The sequence below is a fragment of the Cloeon dipterum genome, chromosome X (assembly GCF_949628265.1).
Source record: "Cloeon dipterum chromosome X, ieCloDipt1.1, whole genome shotgun sequence".
NCBI classification, from domain to species: Eukaryota; Metazoa; Arthropoda; class Insecta; order Ephemeroptera; family Baetidae; genus Cloeon; species Cloeon dipterum.
This window is the reverse complement of record NC_088790.1, coordinates 10,954,056-10,979,660: the sequence shown is the minus strand read 5'-3', so window position 1 is coordinate 10,979,660 and position 25,605 is coordinate 10,954,056. Positions and strand designations below refer to the sequence as shown.

At 40.9% G+C, this 25,605-nt stretch overlaps 3 protein-coding genes across 4 annotated transcripts in view; 1 reads left to right on the top strand and 2 right to left on the bottom strand.

Annotated features, from left to right (window-relative positions):
- The first annotated feature begins 76 nt into the window (after positions 1-76).
- On the top strand, positions 77-3,404 carry Ak3 (Adenylate kinase 3). The gene is made up of 5 exons (XM_065494496.1): positions 77-208; positions 657-821; positions 994-1,116; positions 1,174-1,346; positions 2,250-3,404. Exons 2-5 carry the CDS (start codon positions 671-673, stop codon positions 2,475-2,477), a joined length of 675 nt encoding a protein of 224 aa, XP_065350568.1. The 5' UTR covers positions 77-208; positions 657-670; the 3' UTR covers positions 2,478-3,404.
- A 158-nt stretch (positions 3,405-3,562) lies between these two features.
- On the bottom strand, positions 3,563-7,209 carry Atg4b (Autophagy-related 4b). The gene is made up of 6 exons (XM_065494495.1): positions 6,842-7,209; positions 6,240-6,512; positions 5,651-5,941; positions 4,479-4,679; positions 4,223-4,419; positions 3,563-3,965 (listed from the first exon to the last, which is right to left on the bottom strand). Exons 1-6 carry the CDS (start codon positions 6,999-7,001, stop codon positions 3,798-3,800), a joined length of 1,290 nt encoding a protein of 429 aa, XP_065350567.1. The 5' UTR covers positions 7,002-7,209; the 3' UTR covers positions 3,563-3,797.
- A 1,583-nt stretch (positions 7,210-8,792) lies between these two features.
- Positions 8,793-25,605, bottom strand: part of LOC135946307 (uncharacterized) — a 34,743-nt gene continuing 17,930 nt past the window's right edge. For both annotated transcript variants that reach the window (XM_065494492.1, XM_065494493.1), the window contains exons 8-17: positions 24,016-25,231; positions 23,507-23,916; positions 22,780-23,309; positions 11,600-11,778; positions 10,912-11,096; positions 10,750-10,852; positions 10,494-10,655; positions 10,233-10,432; positions 9,965-10,173; positions 8,793-9,423 (exon numbers count right to left, since the gene is read on the bottom strand). In XM_065494492.1, the coding sequence (XP_065350564.1) occupies positions 9,245-9,423; positions 9,965-10,173; positions 10,233-10,432; positions 10,494-10,655; positions 10,750-10,852; positions 10,912-11,096; positions 11,600-11,778; positions 22,780-23,309; positions 23,507-23,916; positions 24,016-25,231 (3,373 nt within the window). In that variant the 3' untranslated portion in view covers positions 8,793-9,244. The remainder of the gene's footprint in view (positions 9,424-9,964; positions 10,174-10,232; positions 10,433-10,493; positions 10,656-10,749; positions 10,853-10,911; positions 11,097-11,599; positions 11,779-22,779; positions 23,310-23,506; positions 23,917-24,015; positions 25,232-25,605) is intronic.

Genomic DNA, 25,605 nt, shown 5'->3' with positions numbered 1-25,605 from the left:
TCTAAATTGGTCTCTTAGTTACACTCTTATAGTTACATCTTTGTTGTAACGCTACTAATTGAATGGGCTAAATATAGCTGATTGCATGCACGTTTGGCGCCTAACATTTTCAACCCACTTGGCACCCCAGGGCATAAGGGAGGCGTGCCTCTAGCGGCAACTAGAGCGATCCCAGTTCTAAACAAAAACAACGAAACCAACTCTCAAGGTAACAACAGCAAAAACTTTGTTGTGCTTGTCGGTGGGTCTCTCTCTCTCTCTCTCTCTCTCTCTCTTTTAGGGCTGAGCTTAGAATCCATTATGTAATTGTTTTTGGTTTAAAGTGTCACAAAAGATTTGCTGTACTTTTTGCCATGAATAATTTTCCCCCGAATTTTGGGTCAATCTATTTTGCTGATCAAATTTTTTTGACATTTTTTTCATGACAGGGACAATGTCCACTTCCCTGTCCTATACAAAATTGTATTCGTGCTTTTATTTATTTATAAATGTGTGACGTTAACTTTTCTTCTTTCAAGATATTGTGTTGTTCTTTAGAAATCGAGCTCTTTCTCCTTATCTCGAAATGAGAGTTTGTTTTGTACCCTAGAGTGTTTTTGTGTACAATGCACAAGATAACTGAACTGGTTGTTCAATTTAAATTCAAATTTTCACAGATCACAGTGTCAGCATGCTGAAAAAGGGAGGGATGTTGAGGGCGGTGATCATGGGCTCGCCTGGATCCGGCAAAGGAACTATTTCTTCTAGGATAAACAAGCACTTTGACATCCTAACCTTGTCTAGTGGAGACCTTCTTCGATTCAATGCTGTGCAGCAAACTCGTAAGGAGAATAAAATATAAATTTTGTGGTTTTTATTGGAATTTTGTCAGGGAAACTCTCAAAATAAAGGCAGTATGAACAGTTGTTGCCAAGTTAATTTCAGTGCCAGAAAGATTGCATCACCACAGGGGCGAGGATGTTGTATTAATAATTTACGGATCTGCGGTTTCAGCCATTGGAATAAAGGCCACCAAATACATGGAAGAAGGCCAACTGGTGCCGGATAACATCATCACCGAGCTCGTCCTTGAGAGCCTGGAGACGCACGGACAGGGCAAACATTGGCTGCTCGATGGTTAGTCTGTCGCAGAGCGGCGCTTTGGATCTCTAGCCTTTCTCTCGTGTCCGTCAGGCTTTCCCCGCACCCATGCCCAGGCAGAGGCGCTGCACAAGGCCAGCCCAGTCAACCTGGCCATCAACCTAATTGTGCCTTCAGACGTCATTGTTGCGCGCATTGCGGGCAGATGGACCCACATTTCCAGCGGCCGCATCTACAACACCGAATTCAATCCTCCAAAAATATCTGTAAGAAGGAAATCTATTTGCACTAAAGGCACAAAAAATAGACCAGAAATATTTAAAATATCGTAACTTTGTAATTCTTAAGGCAGTTAAATTTAGAAGATCTAATTTTTCTGAGCTTATCATCTTCTAGTCATTACGGCACAAAGCCATTATAAACTATACTACTCCTTGTCATTACAAAAACCATCTATTCTGTAACTATTGAAAATGTTTGACTCCTTGCTGTCAAAAAAACAGTCTGAAACCCACAGCCCTAAATTCTTTATTTTGCGTTAGACAGAAACTTTTTGTCTTTGTGTTAAACCAAGATTTCAAAATGCCAAATTCATTGCTCAACTGCAGAGAATTTACAGACTAATTCTCCACATTGAAGTTTCACAAAAAACGAGAGTTTAATACAACAAAAAGTGACCAATTCATGTTACCAGATTTATGTCAGCAAAATAGATTTATGATACATTGTATTTTCTTTTCATTCCTGTGCTTACTGGGGATTTGCTAAAAACTGGGAAAATTGATGGTTTATTTAGATTTTTTTTCGAAATAGTAAGTGTTGTTCAGGATGCCTTCCCAAAAGTTAATTAATGTAAAAATTTAACATAAAAAGCGCCGCGTGTGCACATTTTTCTCGTAATTATTTTTTGCTCTTGGTGACCTTAAATTCTGTTAGGCAAATATTTTAGCGTAAAGTATTTTCATTGTGTCTTTGTAATGTTTTTTCAAATGTGCAGCAAGAATTGTTCATATTGTAAATTATTGCTTGTGTAAAAACAGGTAGATTCCACTGCTGTTAGCCCAGTTATTTTATTTTTCGCTCTAATTTTGGTGCATTTACATTCTCATTTTATATTTATAATAATGTATATATATTTTATCAATAGATTTAATCCCTAAATTCTCCAGGGCAGAGATGATATCACTGGAGAGCCGCTGAGTCAGCGCGTAGACGACCAGCCAGAAAACGTGCGGCGTCGTCTCGACGTTTACATGAGGTCGATGCAGCCTGTTATCGACTTCTACCGCGAATCCGGCATACTCACCGAATTTAAGGGCACTGAGAGCAACAAAATTTGGCCGGAAGTGTTCAATTTCCTCTCTGAGCATGTGCAGCCAGATGTGCCTCTGCCCTGAGTAATCTGACTGATGTCATATTGTGATCGTAGTCAAGTACTTAGGTTCGTTATTGATTGATGTTATATTTTTTCTGCAGAGTAACATAATCGTATATTTGCTGCCTCGTTCATAATGATAATAGTATTGTAGTGCTTTGTGACGAATGAGTCATATTATCAGCTCAAAATATTGTACTTATTGTACGATTTTAGAACCGTTTTACACATTTTTATTTTCCTGGTTTGGAGTCTGGTATATTACTTCCATGTTGGTAATATTTGCACGCAGTTTCAATCCAATTCAATCAGTTAATTATGGTACAGTCGAAAGATTAAAATATTTACGTTTTAATTTTTGCTAATTTTCCAAAATCAAGCTACACATGGATTTACGTTTCTTTATTTTTGCAGCCTAATGAGTAAGAATGTGCGAAATGAATTATGTTACAGCGGTGCCATTTGTGTCGGCCCTGCAATCTGGAGCAAGTTTTGTGAGAAATCATAATTGTGCGTGACAAACGGTCTGCCTTGAACGTTCTTCCAACATGTTGTCAATTTTTATTATTTGAGACACATATGCTATTGACAGATTCCAGCCAGGAGTGTGAGCAGGTTCTGAATGAAACCAAATAGTCTTGTTAGACGTTCATAGTCATTGTATGTATTTTGAAATTGTATTAGCCAACCTTTATCACGGGTGCTATTCCTAAGATTGAGACTTACAAATTTTTTGACTGCTCCTTTGTTACCCACACTGCTCTTTTAGAAGATGGTGCACACTAGAGTCCAAGCAGCAGAAATTTACAAAAAGCACGCTTTCTGCGTGCTTTGTGGACTGTATTTTTATTTCCTGAAAAGTCTGATTGACTCTATAGTCATTGTCAACTTTATTTTGTATCCCTCGACACATTTTATTTCTGTAGACCAATATACGATTAAAATTTAACTTGTTAAAGACTTTTTTTTCCTACGCACAATTTGTATTAAGATCAACTTTCAAAGACTTCATTTTTTCTAATGTGATTATCCTATATTTATTTGAGTTGCAGGTTAGATCTATTTGGAAAGGGGGAAAATTAGAAGGTTTGAATCAAGAAAAGTTGGTTTTTAACCGACATAATAACATCTTTTATTTTCACTAGGTCACAAAATAGGTAGTGAATCATATGCAAATGTCTCAGCGTCAATGGAGAATATAAATAAGTACATTAGATTATATAAATTATCGTCTAACTATGATAGATAATGGGCATAACCTTTGAAAACAGTTCTGGTAAATAAATTATTCTGCAATAATAATAACGAAGTATTGAAACTTATTAAGTTTTAATTAATGGATTCATATGAGCTCAAAATCTTCCGTGCCCAAATCGTCTTCGAACTCGCCAGACCGGGTCAAGCTATCATCTGGGATGGAATAAAGAGGGAAGTCGATCACATCTCTGCTCCGGCCTTCGCCAAACACGAATATTGGGTATTCCGATTTCTGCTGAGGAGGAATCAAGTTCTGAAATGCAAACCTCAGAGTCAGTATTTCTCAATATTACAGATAAAATTGTTGAACATGGGAAAATATAGGCTAAATTCTTGGTACGACAAAGGTGAGGACAATTGACATAAAAGAGTTGCAGCAAAGAAAAATTAACTCACTAGATTACTAAATTTCCTTCCTTAAATTTAGTTTTAAAAATTTTATACTTATTTATTTATTTTTGTATTTATGGATGTTCCTTTGATAAAAAAAAAACTTGTTTTTTTACTTACAGGCTGGACCTGCTTGACAAAAAGATCAAAATCAGTTCTGGTTTGACAGTAGAAGCCGAGACAGCAAGATGGATCCATCCTAAGAAGGCTGAGCTTTCGTGGCGAGCGGCAGTGGAATGAGTCGAGAGGAAAATTTGGCTGGTTCACGTTGACGACGTCTTGACACAAGTGCGGATCAAGGTGGAGCAGCTTATCGTCTGCAAGCACACAAATTCATGAGCAAAAATGGCCAGCCTGAGAGGCAATCTGCGCGAACCTTGAAACCCGATGAAGTACAAGGAATGATTGGGTCGGCCACCAATGATGCCCACGCAGCTGTCCAGAGTCATCAGGTTCATCAGGCAGGGACCGTAAATATTATTCAGCTTCTCGACACCAAGACGGACAGGTACTAAAATAATGATGGACTTCCAACCCTCCTCAGTCTCACATTCATCCAGGATATCTTGGATGTACACTGCCGATCCGGATATATCTCATTAATTTATTTTGATTGAGGAGCTTTAACCGAGTAAATTTAAAGATTTTTGATCCAACCATTTAAGCGAGAGTTACAGAGCTCTAGAGATTTAAATTCCTAATGTAAATTGATTAAGAAATATCGAATTTTGATATTTTCATCAGATTGATGATTAATTTCAAGCGTTCTGCACGAATCATCGATTAGTGAATCATTTTTCAACTTCAGGTAATCTTTTTCACTTCTGGTTAAATCTAAGGCTATCTGATTTGAGCCTGATACAAACTTTTTAATGACTTAAAAATGTATTCTAATGTTCAGAGCACGCAAACGCAGATAATAAACTATATTATCGCTGTTAAAAAAACTTAAAAGACGACATAGCGTTTATTGAATTTATAAGTTGTTATGTAATTATTTAAATTTAATATTAAATAAATATTGAATTGAGATAGAAAATTAAAAAAGCATGTAAAAATTTGAAATGTTATCATTTTGTTCATATTTAAATTTTTTATCCATGTAAAGTTGTTAAAAAGATACAGAGCCCCAAACAAAATCTTTTAAAATAATTCGCCGTGTCAAAAATTAACCATCGATTGACTCCTCTCAATATATTTCATTTGTGATCCAATAATTTCATCTAATTTGAGAGAACATTTAATGTTATAACAATTATCAGGATTTTTCTTTAATCATTCACGCAAACCCTTTTGAATCTAAAATTTAGAGACTTGAGAGAAAATTAAACATTGATGAGACAAATCTAGTTTGCTGATAAAATGTAATTGTGATTTCCCAAAATTGGCTTCAAATTTTTATTTTAAAATGAATACCATGCTATTTTTCTCCTCCAGCGCTCAAGAAATCGCTTAAACCAATTAAAAATTTCCGTCGTGGAGAAGCACAAGAAATCCATATTGTTCAGGAGTTTTTAGGGTTAAAATTAAAATAAAAAAGTAAGTTACCAGCACAGTCCTGGGCCACGTAGACGTGCAGTCGTCTGAACTGTCCCATTGTGACGGCTGCGTCCTCGACAGCTTGCTTGAGCAGGTAGGCGACCGACGCAGGTCCGTACCAGTCGCCGATCTTCTTGCCCGTGGCCGTGCCCAGTGCCACCAGTTTGTGAAGGGAAAATGGGCTGTGCGGCGACGGGTTGTCGCCGAACCATTTGATTATGCTCCTGTGCAGATTCTCCTCTTGCACCTCCAACACGCGTCTGTTGGTGAGATCAGTGTTGTCGGCGGTCCATTTCCAACCTGAGTTACAAAAGATAAATTAAATACTATATTATTATAGTAAGTCATTTACTGAAGTTTCAAAATTCAAATAGTGGCTGTGATTTTGCCTTAAACTAGAAAAACATTGTAAGTAAAGTATCAGTGTAATCTTAATGGTATATTTTTTTCCAAAATCTGAACTTTTGTGGGAGAGAAACCCCCCGTCTAGCTCTTGTCTCGTTTCAGAAGTTTCCTTAAAAGCCATGCATTATCTGACACATTATGAAATTTATATTAACTGAAAAGAAAATGGTTTCAAAGATCTCGAGTGACATACTTCGGCCAAGAAAATGATTGACGAGTGCCTGTGCCAGCATCATTTGTCCGGACCGAATCATGCAGCCCCAGCCACAGTCAGAGGTGAGCCTGGAGCCATGCAGGTTAGTGAACTCCCGGCGGTACGTCAGCCAAATCTTCGAGAGGAAGTCTCTTTTGAACTCGTCCACGGTGTCAGCACCTTCGATTTGGTGCTGGCCGAAGTTGTAGCACCTTCCAAGAAGCCACACTGGCGAGTCCTTGCTGAAGGTCGTTTTCGTTTTCAAGGTCCAGCCTGTCGGTAAGAGGAATTTGTTTGCTCACGTGGCTTTTAGCACTCACAAGGATGGTATAAAATAAATGCGTTTGAGCAGTGCACTCAGGTTTGCTCAGGTTCAAGGGTGTTTGAGTGCATGTCGACGGTCGACGTGATCTCAAGGTAAAATTTTCTAAGGGGAAATAATAAATGATAATGCACGTGTTTGGCTTGGCAAATCAATAAATAATACTGGTCAGGGTCAGATTCCCTTTTAAAATTTTTTCAGCAAAAATTATTGTCAATAGAAAGGGGTGGGGTGCACAATTCAAGAAGGAAAAAGGTCGTTTCTCAATTTTTGACATTACCGTATTTCATGTTGTTCCACATCGACCTGAGCTTGTCCTTAATAATCTTGGTTCCTTCGTCGTCCTGCTCGACGGTAACATGGTTCCTGGGGGCTGTAATTCGGTCCCTGAAGTGTCTCAGCGAGGAGCTCCGAGTCTCAGTCATCGTAGTCGACTGCATTTTTTCGAGCGCGGCGTTCTATTTTCGTCGGGAGGTCGACCTCATGATGACCAATTATGCGAGTACGGCCCGGAATTGCGCAACTCCTTGATCCAGGGCACGCCAAATCAACCAATTTCGCTGCGTTCAAATGTTGCTGCCTGCTGGCCTTCCACACCTGACTATTAACTTATTTACCTTTTCCTAGGGAACAAAGTGAAAGTGGGAGTGACCTTCTGGTAGAACGTCAGTATCTGCGCCGACTCAGAGGATTTGAATTTATTTTGCGCCAAAAGCACATGGGTCTTTCTTGCTGATATACGTAACACAATGAATGAATTTGTGTTTTGGAATGGGAAAACACGTGCGAGGCATGATAACAAATATTATGTACATTATATTTAACGATAAAGTATGTGATAAATATATAGCGTAGGTTATTATGGTAAATATTTCAAACATAGAAAAGTAATCATGAAAAGTATTTTTATTTTTAAGCTTTTCTAAACATAAATATCATAAATATTTAAACTTTGTAATGGACTAATATAGTATTAACTTTCGAGTATTATATTTATCTTTATCACCAAAAAAATTTTCAAATAAAAATATCATGCGTGAAAACGACGTTCAATGAGAACTGACTGACTGTGAATATTTACGATACATTCGATTTTTTCAAATGCAGCAAAAATAAGTATTGTGCTTTATGTAGTTTCTTAAAATAAATAAATGAGCTTTATATCAAAGGTGCAATAAAAACTTTAATATAGTTCTCACAGGAGTCTGAGGATCTCGATGAATTTTTTTCTGAAGATTGGCCCTCTTTCTCAGAAAACGCCACTGAGAAAATATCTAACTTTCCTGGGTTTGCGGGTCTATTTACGGGCACCTGAATTCCGAATTTTTTAGTTTTCTCTGAATCGGTTCAAATGAGTCGTAGGACCAAAATTCGAACACCGTTGAACTCGTCTCATCAAGAGACATTCCTGATGATCTCAGAAGTAGGAGGACAAAGGACAAGTTCAGCAAAATCGAATTTTCGAAGTGGAGCACCAAATTTTAAAATTCAGTTATTGAATTTTTTAATTTTTATATTGCTATCTTGTAGAGCGCAAAAAATAAGCTCGTTGAGTCTGGATTGGCATTTTGCCTTAAATTTTTATTGAAAAATAAAAACTACGAAATTAGTGGCTTTTTGGGAGTTTTTCCAAAAATAGTTTCTTGCCTATATCTCAGCTTTTAATGATTTACAAAAACCACACACGCACACACCACTAGATTAATCTTAACCTCCCCTAGGTATCCAAAATAGTCTAACGGTCCAACCCCATTTTCGCACCCTGAATAACGAAAATTTTAAATATGTTTGTAGCCTTATCTCAATGCGCAACGGATTTAAGTGTTTATTTTTTTCTCCCTGAAACCACCTCAGTACATCATGGAACGTTAAGACGAATCAAGCGATATGAAGTTTTCGTAACTGACTCTTGGAACCCAATATTTAGCTGTCATACTGCTTTTTGATTATGCCAGTCTCTGAAAGAAAAAATGTTTTCCACCAAATCGTAGCTTCATATCATCAGATTAATTAAAGAAAAACTGCACGCTGTTTAACTTTTCGTGATCTCCCATTGATAGTAGAAGTATAAAAAGTGTACAAAAGTTAAACCAAGTCAACTTTTAAGCCATTTATAAGATAAGTTTTTAAATATTAATTCCAAGAGTTAAAGCATCATACAGTTAAGGTTTTGTTTTCAGAAAATGATGTGTTCAGGGTTATAGTTTTGTTGATATAGTGAAAATACAATGTTTGTTTTATTAAAATAAAATGAAATTGTATTGTTCAATAGCACATGCGTCTCTTAATCAATTTGCTTATCAACTACAGCAGAGAGGCACATTCACATCTTGCCTTCAAGATCAGTCTAATCATAAAAACATTAGAAACAGGCCACGCTGCTGTCCATTGTATTAATCAGTGTCCATACTCTTTCTTTGCAGAAATATAGAAACACCCTGCTTGGTTATTAAAAAATAATAGTAAAAGCAGTTGTAATAAAGTTGCAGTTGCCCGCAGACAAGGACGAGATGATTATTTACAAAATGAAGTTAGCGAGAACTTGCACACACCCTAATATCGGCCTGGGCATTTGAAAAGCTCGTTTCAACACTTTAATCGGGTCAAAGTGAGTAAGAACATTCAAAGCGCGGAGAGCAAGCTTGCGTCTCAAGCCTGCTGAGAGCAAACCCGGCAGCCGCGCCTAGCTATCACTAGTGGCTACAGAACTGGCACATGAATTGTTGTGGCGAATGTCCAGGGTCGGCCGCAGACTCAGCGACCCTTCAACCCAGAAGTTCGGCCGCTCCAGCATCATCTGCCAGAGGGACATCTCCTTTCCGTTTGCATCCATCCAGTCCACGTTCTTTCCAAAGTGCTTTCCTGAAATGATTAAGAACAAAACATTTCAACTTAAATTCAGATCGATACTAATAATGATTAAGTTATCATAAGTTTATTTGTGTAAGTAATTTAAATATTGCGTCAGTAGGATGCTTTTAAATTTAGATTTTTTTTTTGCAAATAAAGGAAGTGCTCACAGCTTGAAATTAGAAGATTTTAGATAGTAAATTGAAACCCAGAAAATTTTCCAACTGTCTTCCATTTCAAATTTATCAGCAGAAAAAATTATTCAAACTTAAAATTAAATTAATTTTAGTTTTTTTAATACTTTCCATATAATTGTCTATTTAATTTCAATATAATGGCGGTAAAATCATGTAAATATTCTCCTTCCATCTCAGATTTTTATTTTCCGTTAAAAATCTTAAATAATTTTGTTACTTGTTTAGTCTTTGTTTCATATATGTATTATTACTTTACGGCGGTAATATGGAATTTTGCGCATTTCTATTAAATTTTGGCCATGTTAAGACTGATGGCCAGTTGGGGAAATTTCTCTTATTATGGTTTGATAGTTTACCTGATCCGAGGTTAAACCTGAGTCCTCCAAGGAACTCGTTGCTGGCAAGTCGGTCGTGGTCCCAGACGGTGAGTTCAAGAGAGCGTTCGGCCAGCTCCTGCAGACTGACGTCCTCGTAGATGAAGGTGTGGTTCCACGCAGGGTTGCACGTCCGCCTGGCCACGTTAGTCTTTTGCTTGCTCCCTCTGCCCTTTTCAGGCAACAGATAACTGTTGATGGGAAAAAAAATTATCAGAAAAAGCATTAGAAGTCAAAAATTGACTCAAACCTTTTGCAGAAAGGGTCAGAGTTTCCGCTGGACTTGACTGCAGTCAGGTTTTTGGCCTCTTTGACCAACACGTGGAGGGAACCTTTGGGCTGCTTGTTCTTCTTTTTGCCAGTGCCGTTTCCAGACACCTCTGGGGGCACGAACTTGAGCCCAACTATAAGGTCGCCCTTGTACGAGATCAATTCTTCAAACGGCTCAGTCTGCGAAAAAAAACATAATGGGTATTTGTTGAGTTTGGGTTTTAATATGAGAGTTTCTCACCCGCTCTTGCAACGGATACCACTTGGGGGTGGGGTCGTCAAAAACGACGTTTTCCAGTGACATCATCACTTCACCGAGGAAGTCGTTTCTGCCAAACATGTCGCTGTGCCAAACGGTCAGCCACAAGGTCCTCGTCTCTAAGCCTTGCAGGGTTAGGTTGAACTGAAATTCAAAAAAGTATTGTTAGAGGAAATTATTTTATTTTTTCGAGGAAATATCTAATTAAAAATTTTATTTAATGCGGTTTTTTGCTTACTTTGAGAGTTTCCTCGAAAATAGGGTTGAGTGTGTGCTTCTTGACTTTGGTTTTCCTCTTGCCGCTCTTGGACTTGTCGGGCAGTAGGTAAACCTTGACATAGCTGGAATAGTGACAACAAATAATCAACTTTTTGAAGTTTTTCTTTATTTTTAAATTTACGGGTCAGATCTGCTTCTTTTCGCGTCGACGGGCGCCAGGTCACGGCACTGTTTGACCAGAATCTCGAGTGAACCAGCCTTGTAGTTGTACTGCATGCCAAATTCGACTTCGCCTCGAACTGCGACAGTACCGTATCTACCATCTCCAGCGCCTGAGTAGACACTGGCCATCGAATCACTCCGAACCTGAAAAATGATAGGAACAAAATTAATGCGTGATCAACGAGTCGATTTATGGAGGTAGAGATATAGACATGCTGAATCAATCTACATTTCACTGGGATATTTTTTTGTTTATTTTAATTAATGAAAACCTTGAGTGAAAAGAAAAACAGACAAGATAAATATGGATATCACACCGTTCCCTGCTGAGTTGGTTTTAATTATATTTAAAATTTGCTTCTGTGTATTGTGAGTACTCGTACTTTGAATTAAATTTATTTGAAATGTTTAGTTTATTGTTTTGATCCAAATGCACCTTTTGGCTGTGAAGTAAACTAATAAATGCCCGAGAAGATTTTCAGCTATATTTTTTTTACAACAAGCCGCTAGTATTTTCACAAATTATAACCTTTTTAAACCATGTATTGATTTTGTTTTCTGCATATCATCCAAAGAAACTATTGCCAATAATTTAAAACTGTGCAAAAGTACTATTAAAATTATGACGAAAATATTGTAAAACTCACGCCGAGCGCTGGAGTGCTCCTTTGTTGATGCATCGCGACCAGACAGTCGACATCTTCCTCGTTGTTGTCGGGCCACTCGGACGACGGCGTCGACTTGGACTTGGACTGCAGAGTGCCCTGAGGAGTTCCACCTTGCGGAGTGCTACAGTTGCTCAGGGTGCCAGAGTCCTCCAAGTCATCTGCAGAGAGAGAAAGATCGCAAGAAAAATTAGTTATGGTTTCCTGGCAGAACTTGTCAAGTGCTTTGGAAAAAACTAACACTTCTCGGTTTTCGCGTCGGACACTTGCGACGCGGCGTCATTAATGGAAAGGTTTGAAGTGGAAAGCGCGTTGCTGATGACGATCAGCGGCACCTTCTGCATCGGCTTTTCGGACATGGATGCTGAGTACCGCTCAAAAACGTCGTCCATATCGAGATTGGAGGAAGACTCGGACTTTTCGTTAGAGCAACAACAGCAGCAGAGTCGGTGGCAGAAACCGACCTTTGCCTTACTGCCAGAGGAGGAGCTCCCTGCGTTCTCGCTCAAAGCACTCATGCTCATGTGGTAAGAGGCCAAAGACGGGCCGAGTTTTCGGTTCAGCACAGTCTTTTCGCTCTCCATTGAAAATAATTCAGGCTGCCTTTTAAAATCCAAATCCGGAAAGTATAGAAAATGTGTTAAAATTTTTTTGGTAACAATTCAAACAGGGAGTCAGAGAGCGCAATCTGTTCACGGCGCCAAACCTGGGCTCACAATCAGTCGCGGCAATGGCTTATGCAAAGCGAGAAAAGTGACACCAAACGCGCTAATTGCCGAGGAGCAGACATGGACTGACGCAGCTAGATTCGTCAAGAGCAACTGGCTCCAATCAAGCGGATTTCCTCGGGATTGCACCACCAGGCGGATGCTGCTAATTGAAGCGCGTTTTGGTTTTTAATTGCAGACCGAGATTAAGCGCCTGTTTGCGTGTTGGCGTTGGTTTCTCAGTTGCGGCGACGAACCGCAGAAAGTCCGGCTTTTTCCAGGTGAAATATGTACTTGCCTTGAAACAACTAAATACGGTTAAATGTGTGTTTGATATAGATTAGCCAACTGTGGACTCAATCCAGGCAGTCACGGAATACAATCTAGGCGTTTTTCACATAGATTTCCACGAAATTTTTCCCCAAAACAAAATTTGATGGGGTCAAATTAAGTTCATGTTAATTTTTTCCTTGATAATATGTACTTGTTTCCTCATGAGGAATATAAAGCATTTAGATTTGCAGTGTTGAATGCAGTTCCATTTGAAATCTTTGAAACTCCTGAAAACATGCCACCGGTTGGTAATTTCAACCTTCCTGCTTCAGAACCAAATTTCTCAGGTGTCAGCCTGTCATGATGAGACTTTTATTTTCCCATAATTGAATAACGAAAGAAAATTCACTTTAATTATGCAACAACAAAAAAAAGCTATAAAATTGCGTGCCATTCCCAGGCATCGGCTGGCGTGGAAGATAATATATGGCATAGCGCAATTATTACTGTGCATAAATTAAGACACTGGCTATATCACAGAACCCACGCCGGTTTCGATTTTTCTGCGTTGCATCAGCAAATGCGAATGAGTGAGCATTGCACACGCGCGCGGTGCGGTTTTATTGTTTTAGAAAGTGATTTTCGCGGCGTGGGTGATCATTCCGTCGGGATTGTGCGCGCAGCAGCACAATTTTTAATAATGGAATCCCAGTGGCAGCAGCAGCAGCAGCAAATGAATGAATGGAGCTCGCCAAGCGCGAAAAAACACAGGATATTATGTTTTCGGGCTGCGACTTCCTGCCTGCCTCCTCGGCCGTTCAATCCGAATTCGGTAATAATGGAATCCAAGCCGTGGCTGCATGCCTGCTTGATTGTTGGCTAAAGAAGGAAGAACCAGCATGGAGACAATCAAATGCTGGTCAGGGCTTTAGCTCGAAAGTGATTTACTCCTCGACCATTCTCATTGCAGCCGAGCAATTGAACTTTCTAATCCTTTATTCTCTGCTAGCGGGCATTAGAATAAAACGAAGAAACTGTTTAACCAATGAAAATCCCCATTACCATGAAAAGGATTTAATGAGGATTTATTTGTGTTTCTGGATTTGACAGCTAATTTATGGCTCAGAAATCAGTGGGGTTTTTCTTGGAGCACTTTTAATGTTTGCGTTGTAACGTAACGTATCTTTTTTAATTTGGACGTCATTTATCAATCGTAGTGGAAATCCAGCATTTGCATGCCATGTTTAATCACTTGAGAGAGATTTCAGGGGCTCACGTTTGGGCTGGCGTTTGGTTTGCTCTCGTTATCTCGCTTTGTTGAAATATAATGTATAGTGGCGTCGATTCGATAATGAACATATGACGCTTTGCATCCAGTTGGGTGGAAACAGAGATGGCACTTTATTTTATGGGCGTGCTGCTTTTATCACTCGGCTGCTTCACAGGCCGTAAAGCAGAGCGCGACGCATAAATACATACGCACATATTATAGAGTAGAAGCTGCAGTTGGATAACAAGTCTGGTTTTATGAAGTTGCTCTTTGCTCTTTTACGACTGAAAATCATAACTCGACCGTAAAAGAGTTTTAATTGATACGCCGTCGTTAATTTAAAAATATTATTCACGGACTTTTGAAAGTGCTGTTGGCGAGAATGAGATTCATTTTCACTAATTGTTACTTCTTTAATAAGATAAAATCAATCAGAATCGAAATACTTTTTTGGAAAGTAATTATCAGCGTGCGAGCGAGTGAGCGAAAACCTGTCATTCATCCGTCGATCAGTTTCTCTCAATTTGCAAACAATAATGACGACGTACGCGCGTTAGAAAGTGGTTGTAGAGCCGCTAGCGATCCATTTTGGACTGTCTTTTTTATCAGAGGATTATTTTTTAATCGACAGACTTGTCCATTGTGAGAGTTGAAGCGTTAATCTTGACTCCAGCGGAAATCACACGGATTAAGAACAGAGAAGAGAAAACGCAATTATATAATGACTGCCAAGGTTGACGATTCCACTGGAGAGGTTTTATAAAATTAGATTAGATGATCGAGTCGATTATGCATCGCTAGAAATGGCATAAAATAAAATTCAAATAAATAAATAAAATATATATATATATATATATATATATATATATATATATATAAATAAATAAATAAAATTCTAGAGTCGATTTAAAATTCCTCGAGATTAGCGGTGAAAATAATAGTTTATTTGACTTCTTAGAAACCTCTTCTTGAAAAGATATCCTATATTTACGAATTCTTTGGCCAAACAGCATCCCAGCTTTAACTTTCCTTTTCCCTTCTGTTGTTAGCAAACATTTCAGTGTCTGATGTGCTTCTTAAGACAGGTGTAAATTAACCGAGAAGGCATATACGCCACATATTGCAAATACCTCTAGATATTAATATTATTCGAATGTGACCAAGCAACGCGGCATGAAGTATAGCCTCATTGCTAGACGCAGCTCTCGTCTAGAAGCAACAGGAATCGCTGGAATGAGCCATTATGAGGATTTTCTGGCACCAGAATAAATATTTTTGAAAATTATTTAAATTTAATTCCCCTTTTTCTTTAAAGAGCATTTGTTCTAAATAAATAAATTAAACTTAACCAGTCATCGTAGAATTTTTAAATTTTCCCAAATTGGCACGTAGTAAAAACTGGGGCTCCACGGCAGCAGCATCCAGCGCGGCAAGTAGCATATATTTTGTGTTTGTTGTCGGCAGGCAACACGCAACAGATCTGGGTCAGCCGTGTTAGCTGAGGTAGACCCGGCGAGATTCTGACACACAGCATCTCGCTCTCTCGGTCGTGCTCTTGCTCTTACTATTATTATTATGCCATCAAGCAAAGAGACTTGACACAGACGTTCTCCTCGCGCGTCTGTTCCACTAAAATTAATTGCAGCAGCCGAATTAGCAGACGGCGGCGGGCCACCGAGGCGCGCAGAGGAGGAAATTGACAACCAGGTGCACTTTTGCCTAATGACACGCGTTAAATTCTCAAAAGGGAATGCTGTTCTGGGTTAATTGACATTTCATCAATTTGAGCTGTGCATGTTAGTGGAGTTCCCAGGACGTCATTTAAAAAAAGCAATCTGCCGGCGTTTCTGATCATTTTATTACCCACGCTTTTTAATCATCCCAACCACATTCCACAGAGAAGCGATTATATTCCGATTTATTTCTGGAAGTTTGACCATGCAGTTTGTTTTTCATTTTTTCCCTCCACGGTCGCCGTTACGCAGTGCGAACAGCGATTTTTCTGCATCACAACGTGCTCCAGTCGAGTTGACAGCCGGTCTTTTCTTTAGCTCAACCCGTTTGATTTCCGCCTTTGCTGAATTATTACGACAGGAGTGCCATATACATCATTAATAATGTGTCTTTTGTGCACGCTCTGAAGTTTTCAAAATAAAAAAATTGAATGAATGATAACTGGTATTTTTGCTCAAATACAACCTAAGGTGAGGAAAATTAATGCTTTTTTAATTCCCATTTGATACTCGAATGCGATTTCAAGAAAATAAAATTATTCTCATGAATACACACCATACCTTTTTGGTTGAATGTTCACGATAGGAACGGAAGGGCATAATATGGGATAGCAAAATAATCATGGATTTTAGTTGCTTCTTGATATTTAGAATTTTGACGGTTGCAATTCATCGATTGTCAAATATTCAACATAAAATAGGCTCAATCGGGTAACACGATGAAAGAAATCAGATGATGAACTTTAAATGATATGAAATAAATAAGATAAAATGATTGTATTTTAATAAATATCAAACATAACAAGCATAACTCGGGCTTGCATTGCTAATAAGGGCACAGACCGACAAGACTAAGTATTGGACATACCGAAAAAAAATACACTGCAGTACATTTAATTGCTACCATTCCTGATTAGAAATTATCACGTAATTTTCTGTAATTCATAGTTCAAAACTTTTAGAAATGAAAACTGTTTGAATTTACAGTTCCTCCTTATCTTCTAATTTCCCCCTCTAAAATGAAACCTACAAACCAGAGCTAAATTATAAAACATGTTGTTTGCATCATTCCGTAACACTTTAAATTTCCTGCAATTCGTTCTGTTTGATGAGGCAAGCTGAGAGACCTTTAATTAATTTAATAACGTTGTTCACACCACGCGCGACAGAAACCACCGTGTTGAATTAAGCGCATTTACAAGCGTGGAATTCATTCCTCTCGGCTGCTATAACAATAATTAATTGTAATACACACTACAAGAGAGCGTCTCAAAAGTTGCCTGGAATTCCTTGGAGCTTATAGTATTTACCCACAGCGTGTAGCATTAAATTATGAGAGTGCACACACGGCGCAGAGCCGTTTTGTACAGTTCGAGTGCGGCGTGTGCATTTATTAGTGATGGGAGCCTGCAGTGCAGCAGCAACAGCAGCAGTGGCGGTAACGGTAGTTTGGCTGCTCTGCTCGAGCACAAAGCCCGCGCCCGCTCGATTTCTGCTTTTTGTTCGAATGCAGCGCGGCGAAGAAGGCTGTGGAATGCGCGAGGAGGCATCCCAGATGGGAAGGAAGGGAAAGGATTTGCAAAATTTCATCAGCGGTGACTTTCGCGGGTTCTATCTTCACTGCCAAGTCTCAAATAGGAATTTTAATTGTATATAATTGGCTAATTTAAGGAATGGATACAGGCCGTAGATAAAATTAGAGATACAAAGTTAGACGCGGTTCATGTTTGCAAAGGTTGAAGAGCCCATCAGGATGATTTCACCAAAATTTAGTTGGAAAATTCATAGCCTTCACAGCTAATAATTAATTTTAATTCAAACAAATTCGTCAAAGTGGACTGATACAGGGCAACAATTAAAAACAATTAGAATTGTTGCTACATTTACACAACTTTTTTACAATGTGCATGAATAAAAAGAGGAACTTGCTATAACAGTTAAAATTCGAACTTTGCCAATTTTCTCAAACATTTAAAGACCATATTTTCTTGGCAGATTTCGATTCCTTCCGTCGAAGTCAATCCAACGGTAGCTGAAACGTTTTGAGGAAACTCTTGTTTTTAAATTAAATATTATTTTAAATAGGGAGACAGTCCTCGCCATTTGGAAAGCATGCTTACTTTCCAACTCTTTATAAAAGCACCTATACATTTTGAATTTGAGTTTTTTTTCATAGAGTGACATAAAAGTTTCATAAATTTACACTTTAAATTGTTGAAGAGTTTAACGTCTATTAAACAGCTCATAAAATTAAAGCTTACTGTCGGCAATAAAAATAATTGACAATGCCACTCTCTCTATTAACTGCCGTTTTGGAGCTGACACTTCTACCGAAGGAATTTTGGTAAATATTACCTACGGTAAATAATCAGAACGCTTAATGGAAATTCAGAGTTTAAACGCTTCCATCAGCTATTTGGCACAAACCGCAGAGCACGTCAACACACTGCAGTCTAAATATCAATGAGAAAATTTGAGTCACGACCTATCTGGTTCTCACACATGCGAAGCGGAGATGCATCGCACACAGGTCAATTTAGCGTGAAGTCAGCTGTGCCGAAGAATAATATGCGCCTCTCCTCACGACGCGTGGAAAGAAAGAAAGTTCCAGTTCATTTTGCTTTTCAGCCTGGGGCTCATTAATCGCAACAGCTGCTGCTCGTCGTCTCCGCGGATGGAGATTCCAACGCACGGTTTTCGCTGCTTGGCTGATCACCGGGTGCGTGTGATTGAAATCAAGCAAGTGGAACATTTTAAGCATGGAAGCGATATATTTTAAAACAAAAGGTTTTTTTTGTTTGGCTTTAAAGCTTTTAAACTGACTCTCAAGGAGAACAATTGTAATTTTAGATAAGTTCTCCCATGATAGAAAGTTCCTCATCGATTTCCTCTAATTATGACAGTGAAATTTATTCGTTTCACGGTAAAACGAGAAAACCCTATATTTTCATGTGTTGCTGAATTTATGACTTGATTCCACCAGCCCGCAGATTTAAAAGTGTTAAAACGCGGCTCGTTTTCCATCTACGGGGGCCCGGTAATAGGAGTGTTCGCTGCGGCAGCGGCACTTAACCCGATGCAAATCCCTGTGAACGCGCGGCACACCTCTGCGCAGAGAACAGCAACTTGTTCGTTTGAGCACCAACACGCGTATATAAAATCGGTGCAATATAACTTGGAAACGAGTCGCAGTGCGAATGGTGGCCGGCACTTCCTCCTACGTAAGAATCGGCCCGCGGTCCCAAGGGCAACCACCTTTGCAGATTCGCTTTCTTTCGACGGATGGCCGCTTGACCTTGAAACCCGAACGCACACACCTTTTTTCTTCGGCGTGCGGCCCGGATTTTCGCCTTTTTGCTCGCAACGAGAACGCTGCTTCCTCGTTTGTTTCGAGTGGAATATACAATGAAAATAAAGGTGACTCACGTCTGCTAAACAGCGGCACCCTTTGGTGAGACTCATGCGCATTAACAGTCTGTGACCAGCACGCGAAATTTCTGTGGCTTGAGTTAATTTAAAATTGAGGAACCAGGGAAATGTTTTACTTCGTAAACAAAGGGGCCCAAAATTTTATTAGATACTGAAACCTGCCGCTGTTAAAATTACTTTTTGGAAACTTCACGCTCGATTATTTAATATAGGCTGAAAATTTTTCTTAGTTAGAGATTTCTGCTTGCTCTGTTTGCTTTTTTTAATTACTTTGCCATTTTTACTGATTAATTTAAGCAAGAATGAACAATTATCACACAATTTTGTGGAGAAATCATCGAATTAGGTGTCATTACACACTAATCTCAGCCTTGGACCTTGCAGCCCATTAATTTCTCCGCGGGAATTTTTCACTCGGGCTTGCAAAATAATCAAGGCGCGTGCTGCACGCTGAAATTTGTTATTCATTCACAGGGCAGTCAACCCTGGCGTGCACGCACATTATGTAAAACCTCTTCTACATGCATCCATGTACATTTTGCCGTGCACTCTGAGCCTTATTCATGAGTTATGAAACGAAACAGCAGTCTACTGACAATGAGTCAAGCCATGTTTTCTCTTCTACACTCGAGAGGAGTGGAAAAAGCTCAGCGTCTGCAATGCAACACTGGGGAATATGAAATTCTGCTTTTGAGCCGCGGCGGCGACGAGCGGAGCCACCCAGCCAGAACCGTCTGTGGCTATGGCTGTAAAAAAATCGGCGCCTAACTTGAGAATCAGACCACAATATAATATATTAATTATCTCCTAATCACAATCGTGTTTATAATGGACCCTTTCAATTCACTTCGCGCAATGAGTGGAATTTTCGTAGCTTATCAACAGCCTTATCTTCAAGTGATTCAATGACGAGATCGTGTTTTCGGAAATTTACCTGTGAATCAATTTTTGCGTGTTAGCTCACCATTTGAGCGTCGAACGTTAGAGGTGCAGTATGACGTCATGAGACTGGGTCTCCTGCCGTGAGTCACCTGCGCTCGAGAGAATGAAAGAACAGGGCACTTTAATCCCGGGAAGCCTTTTAAATCCCCAGCTGAGCGACGACACAAGAGAAGCACACACCATTGTAAGCTTACTTAAATTCGGGATAACGGAAACAAGCTGCACTCAACAACTCAACAATATAACCTCAGTTTAAGGAGTGAATACAAAAGACGGTACTTCGCTTTGACTGACACAAATTATTTGTGTATGGTGTGCAAAACTAAATTTCTCTGGTGAGACACAATGGAATTTGTTTGAAATGGTCTTCTGCTGTATGGATTGTTTATATATTTAAATTAATTACAACGCTCCACAAAAGGAGGAAGAAAAACGCCTTTTAAATTTAATTTTAACACTGTTTAATGAATCTTTTTTATCATTTTTGCTTGAGTTGCGAATTTTACAGACTTTAGCAACGAATTGTTCGTTAATGATTTTATTTTTTGTTTCACTTCCTGCAAAAATCAGCAGTTTTGCACCTTGTTTACTCATTCCTGTTGCAAAAAATTGCTCACCTAATTGACTGGAAGTATGCTTCAGCGTGCTTACACTTTTTTCCTCAGAATGCGCGATGATATAACCTACGACAGCAGGCAGTGAATTTATTTGAGCGAGATTGTGCTCGCGGGCAGTCTGCTGTGAATAGAGTGGAAGGTTTTCGTTAACTCTTTGGGTCCTTTTCGCCTCGACTTCCTGTTGTAAGGCGCGCGCGTGTCTGTGCAGCTGCCGGTGGTTGGGAGAACACAAAAAAAGAAGCGAGGCAACTCGATCAAGAGTGGTAAAGGCTGCCTGTGTGAGCCAAAAATATCCAGCGTAGGGAAATTTTAACTTTTCGTCATGTTAGTAATAAGATGAGCATTTTCAACATTTGTTCGACACTCCCTGTGGGCTATCTCGCCAAATCCTTAATAGCACCACTAATCGGGTGCTATGGGCGCCAGAGCAGATGAGCTTGAGCCCATTGAGGCCATCATTTGGTCTCCCAGCACAGAAATGCCAGACAACTGTCCATAATTGATATTTAAAATTATTGTCAAAGCTAAGAAATATAGCAAGTAGTATTCCCACGCAATTATTTTCTTTTTGGTGACGAAAAATTTGATTGATAGCCTTAGCTGTCAGATTAAATTAGTTCGCGAGCCTTTCTTTCATCCTACACCCATTTTTTTCTTCAGCAAGGGTTCAAGGTTTGGAAAGAAGCGAAATTTGACACGAATTCATTCGCAGACTGATTAGTTAAGTCTCCTGCACCTAGATGATTAATCAATCTGCATGCAAAAACGCGATTTAACCCTGATTGCGCGACCCCGGTTGCACCTCCGCGCATTGTGAAAGATTTGCTCTGCGGTGAATCAAGCTCGGCAAAGTCTCATTGATTTAAATGCAATGATTTGATTGCTTTAAATAACACCGAAGGATGAAAAATATTTTAAAGCAAGGATTCTGGTATTTGGTAGAACTTTTATAATGCAGAATAAATTTCGCAAGACATAGCATTGAGATCGGCTCGTCTTGCATTCTTTTCTAAGAGTAATTTTCTGACGAAAGTAGGTCACCTAAACTCATCCCATTAAGTTAATCCATCATTTGGAGCAAATAATCGCAATTGTTTCATTTTTAAAATAATCATTTCTCTTATACAGTCAGGGGCCTATAATTGTTATGAAATGAGAAGTGCCATAAACCGATTGACACGGTTCTGCATCGAAAGTTGACACAAGCGATTGTCAGAAATTTTTCTCCGCTTGCAGGACAGGTTTCCGCTCTCGGCCGAGGTCGGAAAGCGTCCAAATTGGCCGAAAATGCGTGAACCGGCGCTTACATAAGAGCAGACAATTTGCCGCTTTACTCTACTATTTTCCGCCTCTCATTGAGCGCGACTGGCGAAGGGAAAGTTGCCACGCAGCTCTCGGTTTCTCACCTGAATGGCGGTCGAGTACGCGACTGCATATCTCGATTATTATTGTGAGCGATGATAAACAGAACACACATATGAAATGGACGCGGCGGCGCACGCCCTTTGCAGAAAAGTGTGCTAAGGTTGACGTGCGTCCGCGATCGAGAGCAGCAGCAGCACCCAACCAAGCGCGTGTTTTCGAGCTCGAATCGTCAGCACTCATTATGTTGTTCTTCTGCTGATCAAACAGGCAGCCAGTGTAAACTCGAATTTCCAGCAAGACAAATGTTTATTCATCCACAGCGAGATACGACAAAAAATTATCAACTTGTGGTGGAACGGAGCACGCGTTTGCTAAAGAAACAAATTTGTTTTGGATTCTTCTATTCAGAGTTTAAAGTTTCAACTATGTTTTACGCACGTGTGCACAATGAAATTAAAATTTCGCGGTAATGATTTTTTAATATTTTGAAGCACTTGAAGAAATCAAATTTGATTTGTCTTCACGAGGTTAAATTGAAAATTGAAAATTCTCATCCTCAATGCTAAGTAGGATGAAGTCCAGCAGTTTTCAATTTTAATAATAGTATTGAAGAAATTCCCAGTGAAGCACGATTCTGCATTTCCTAAACTTCTTTAAAATGTGGTGGCTTAGTAGTCCTTAGCTTTCACCTCACAGTCACTTAATCGACTTTTTGGTTCCCAAACCACACTTTTGGTTGAGCATCAAGAAAATCAATAACCATGGAATATAATGCAAACTTAAATACCCTGGCCGTCCTGGCCAGGGAACAAGGGATGGTACTCACCGCCAGAGAGTGGTCGGGTCCTCCTCTCGTTGCGCCTGGTGGCGTGGTGCAGTCCCGGCGCCGAGACGGCCCTCTTGGGCGGGCCGAGGGGCGGCGGGCGGAAGTTTGGTGGCCTGTACCTGGCCGACTTGACGTTCTGCAGGAAGTGGTGGTGGTGTGTGTGGTGCACTGGCGATTGCTGCTGCGCGTGCAGCTGCGCGCTGTACGACTTGTGGATGGCGGCCACCACGGGACTGGCGCTCAGCGGCAGCCGAGGCAGCGAGTTGGTGCTGGCCGAGGCCGCCGGGCTCGACCGCGGCAGCGTCGTCGAGCGGGGCGTCGCGTCCGGCACGCTGCCCCTCCGCCGTGCGTCCAGCAACTCTGACTCTGCTGCGGTCAGCAGGTCACCGCCGCTTGAGGAGAGGCGGGCGCCACCCCGGCCGGGCAAGGACGCCCTGCTGCCGATGGAGCCACAGCTGCGCACGCGGCCGCGGTTGTCCAACTGATCACTGCTTGAGAACAGGTCGCTCGCTGACCCTGATCCGGTGGACCTGCGTCAGAGCAAGGAAAGTTCCGTTTACCTTGCTTCAAGAAAATAATATTTGCGCTATTCTAAAAGTTTCAGTATGAATTTGGTTTCATTTTGTCCCTTAACTGTCTCTAGCTGAAAAATCGATAAAAATCGCTTTCAAGAAACTGACAGAAACGGTGTACAGGTCGCTACACTGAAGAAAAATTTTCAACTGACCTGCGCTTTGCTTCGAATGACAGCTTGCTTCTTGAGTCAGCCGCCAAGGCCGACTCAAAGCTGCCTCTCCAGCTGAACCTTTCGTAATCCTCTCGTTCGATATCGGACACTCCCGAGCTGGACGAGCGAAGGGACTCTCGGGGCACCCCCCTTTCTTGCAAGAGGTGCTCCCATTGTCCAAGGTCGTGTGACTTGGAGCGGGGCAGACTTGGGTGGCGTCTGACACGGCTCTCCGTGTCGGAGCCGCCTGGACTGTCTGACTCGTCTAGGCTGGACGAGGCTGGTGACAGCTGCTGGCGGTGCAGTTTGCGGAAGCGGGGCTTTGGACTGGGAGGGGACTCCTGCAGGTCGCTGGCTGCGCTGACTTCGTGCATCAGCGCTACCAAACGACTGCCTATGTGATGCATCACCTGATAAAATGACAAATTCCGAACTTGTAGCATAGAAAACGACTACTTCCAGGCGCGAAAATATTTTAAAGAAAATAAAAAAAAATTGTGTTTTCTTACCTTGGCCATCAATGGGGGTGAGTTGTTGTGGTTTGGCGATTCAGACATACGGCTGAGTGACTTGACGAGGCGCTGGTACACCAGACCATCGCCAGTAGGCTCTACGCACTCCTCCTCCTGAGTTGGGTCGAAGTTTTGGATTATCTCTTGGCAGCTGGCCGAAATCTGCTGTTGCAGCTCACTGCGGGGACCCTCCAGGTCACTACTCGTGTAGTCTGACGAGTCGTACGAGTCTGACCAGGTGTCCTCTGAACTCAGGTATTCGACGATTTCCTTCACCTGCTCGTCCTTGATGCCAGGCACCGTTTTCATCAGTCGCGTCAGCTCGCTCTCAAAATAGACAAGCTGCGGAGGTTTCCTGGGAGCTTCACTTTTGGCGTTGTTGTTGCTGGTGGTGCTGACGGTGGTGACGTTATTGTTGGTTGGGGTCGCAGCCGGGGTCGTCGTGATGTTTCCTTTGCCTCCGTTGACCATGGTTTTAAACAAGGCACGCATTTTAGACATCATGAGGTTGGTTTCTTCGTCAGAACTCCAGTTGTTGAAGCTGTCCTTCCTGGCGAGGCTGTTGTTGGCCCTTGGAGGGCCAGGCACCATCGACGGCACCTCAGGCATCACAGGGCTCGGCACTGGAGACGCGGTGGGCGTCTTCTGCTCGGCAGGCTGCTCTTCATTACTGGAGCTACTGCTGCCCGAGGGCCCAGACTTGAGCAAGTCGTCGCAACTGCCGATGAAACCCGAATCGCGGCTGTGGTGCTTTCTCGTCGGCTGAGGCGGCTCGGGTGGCAGCTCGGGCTGCGGCGTTTTGGCTCCATCCTCAAGCTCGTCCAGGTCAGCACCACCGGCTGCATTGTCCTCCAGATGGATCACCAACGGCCGCTGCTTCTTCTTTTTAGCACGCTTGCCACCGTTTTCGCACGAGTCTGTTTCTGTCGAGTCATCGTTGATCTCAAGCACCTCTGACGCGTCATCCCTGTCCAAAGAGTGGCGAGCGGTGCCTCTTGCCCTGACCAGTCGTTTTCGCCGCTGCTCAGGACTCGGACGCCCTTCACTGTCCGAACCGACACTGCCACTTTCATCCGTGTCCGAGTCTTGGTGGAACGACGAGAGAAAATATTTTTCAAGAGGAGATGGCTCTTCATGGTCGTCGGAGTCGTCCTCATCTCCGTCTTCTTGCTGTCCGGTTATGCCGTAAATGAAATACTTTTCCAGCTCAGACCTGAATAACAGAATTGGGGGAATGTGCAATAAATATACGAATTTGAAGTTGTTAAAGACTGCGGATTAAGGAGACGAAAAGGCTAGAACCTTAGTTATGAAATTAAAATAGAATAAAAACAAAATTCTGCGTTCTGCGTCAGCTTTTGGACAAAAATTTAGAAGAATTTCCTGATTATTAGCAACAGTGAAGCAAAACCAATCTAGTTTTTGTCATGTTTTGTGGGTATATTATATTGTTGGAGCAAATTTGTATTTTAAAAGATGCATATAATGTTTGGTCGGTGATATAACTGTGCTGGCAAATTTTTGCCACAAATTCAGGCGCTATACCGCAAGTCATTCCTCTCCACACTTGAGGAAACGCGCGAGGAG

What these genes read in the sequence shown, in the direction of transcription:
- Ak3 (XM_065494496.1), top strand. Translation starts at nt 671, where the DNA reads ATGCTGAAAAAGGGAGGGATGTTGAGGGCGGTGATCATGGGCTCGCCT. An exon ending in CAATGCTGTGCAGCAAACTC is followed by an intron (nt 822 to 993) that starts GTAAGGAGAATA and finishes CTGCGGTTTCAG; the next exon opens with CCATTGGAATAAAGGCCACC. An exon ending in CAAACATTGGCTGCTCGATG is followed by an intron (nt 1,117 to 1,173) that starts GTTAGTCTGTCG and finishes CGTGTCCGTCAG; the next exon opens with GCTTTCCCCGCACCCATGCC.
- Atg4b (XM_065494495.1), bottom strand. Translation starts at nt 7,001, where the DNA reads ATGCAGTCGACTACGATGACTGAGACTCGGAGCTCCTCGCTGAGACAC. An exon ending in GTGGAACAACATGAAATACG is followed by an intron (nt 6,513 to 6,841) that starts GTAATGTCAAAA and finishes TCTTACCGACAG; the next exon opens with GCTGGACCTTGAAAACGAAA. An exon ending in GTACTTCATCGGGTTTCAAG is followed by an intron (nt 4,420 to 4,478) that starts GTTCGCGCAGAT and finishes GTGTGCTTGCAG; the next exon opens with ACGATAAGCTGCTCCACCTT.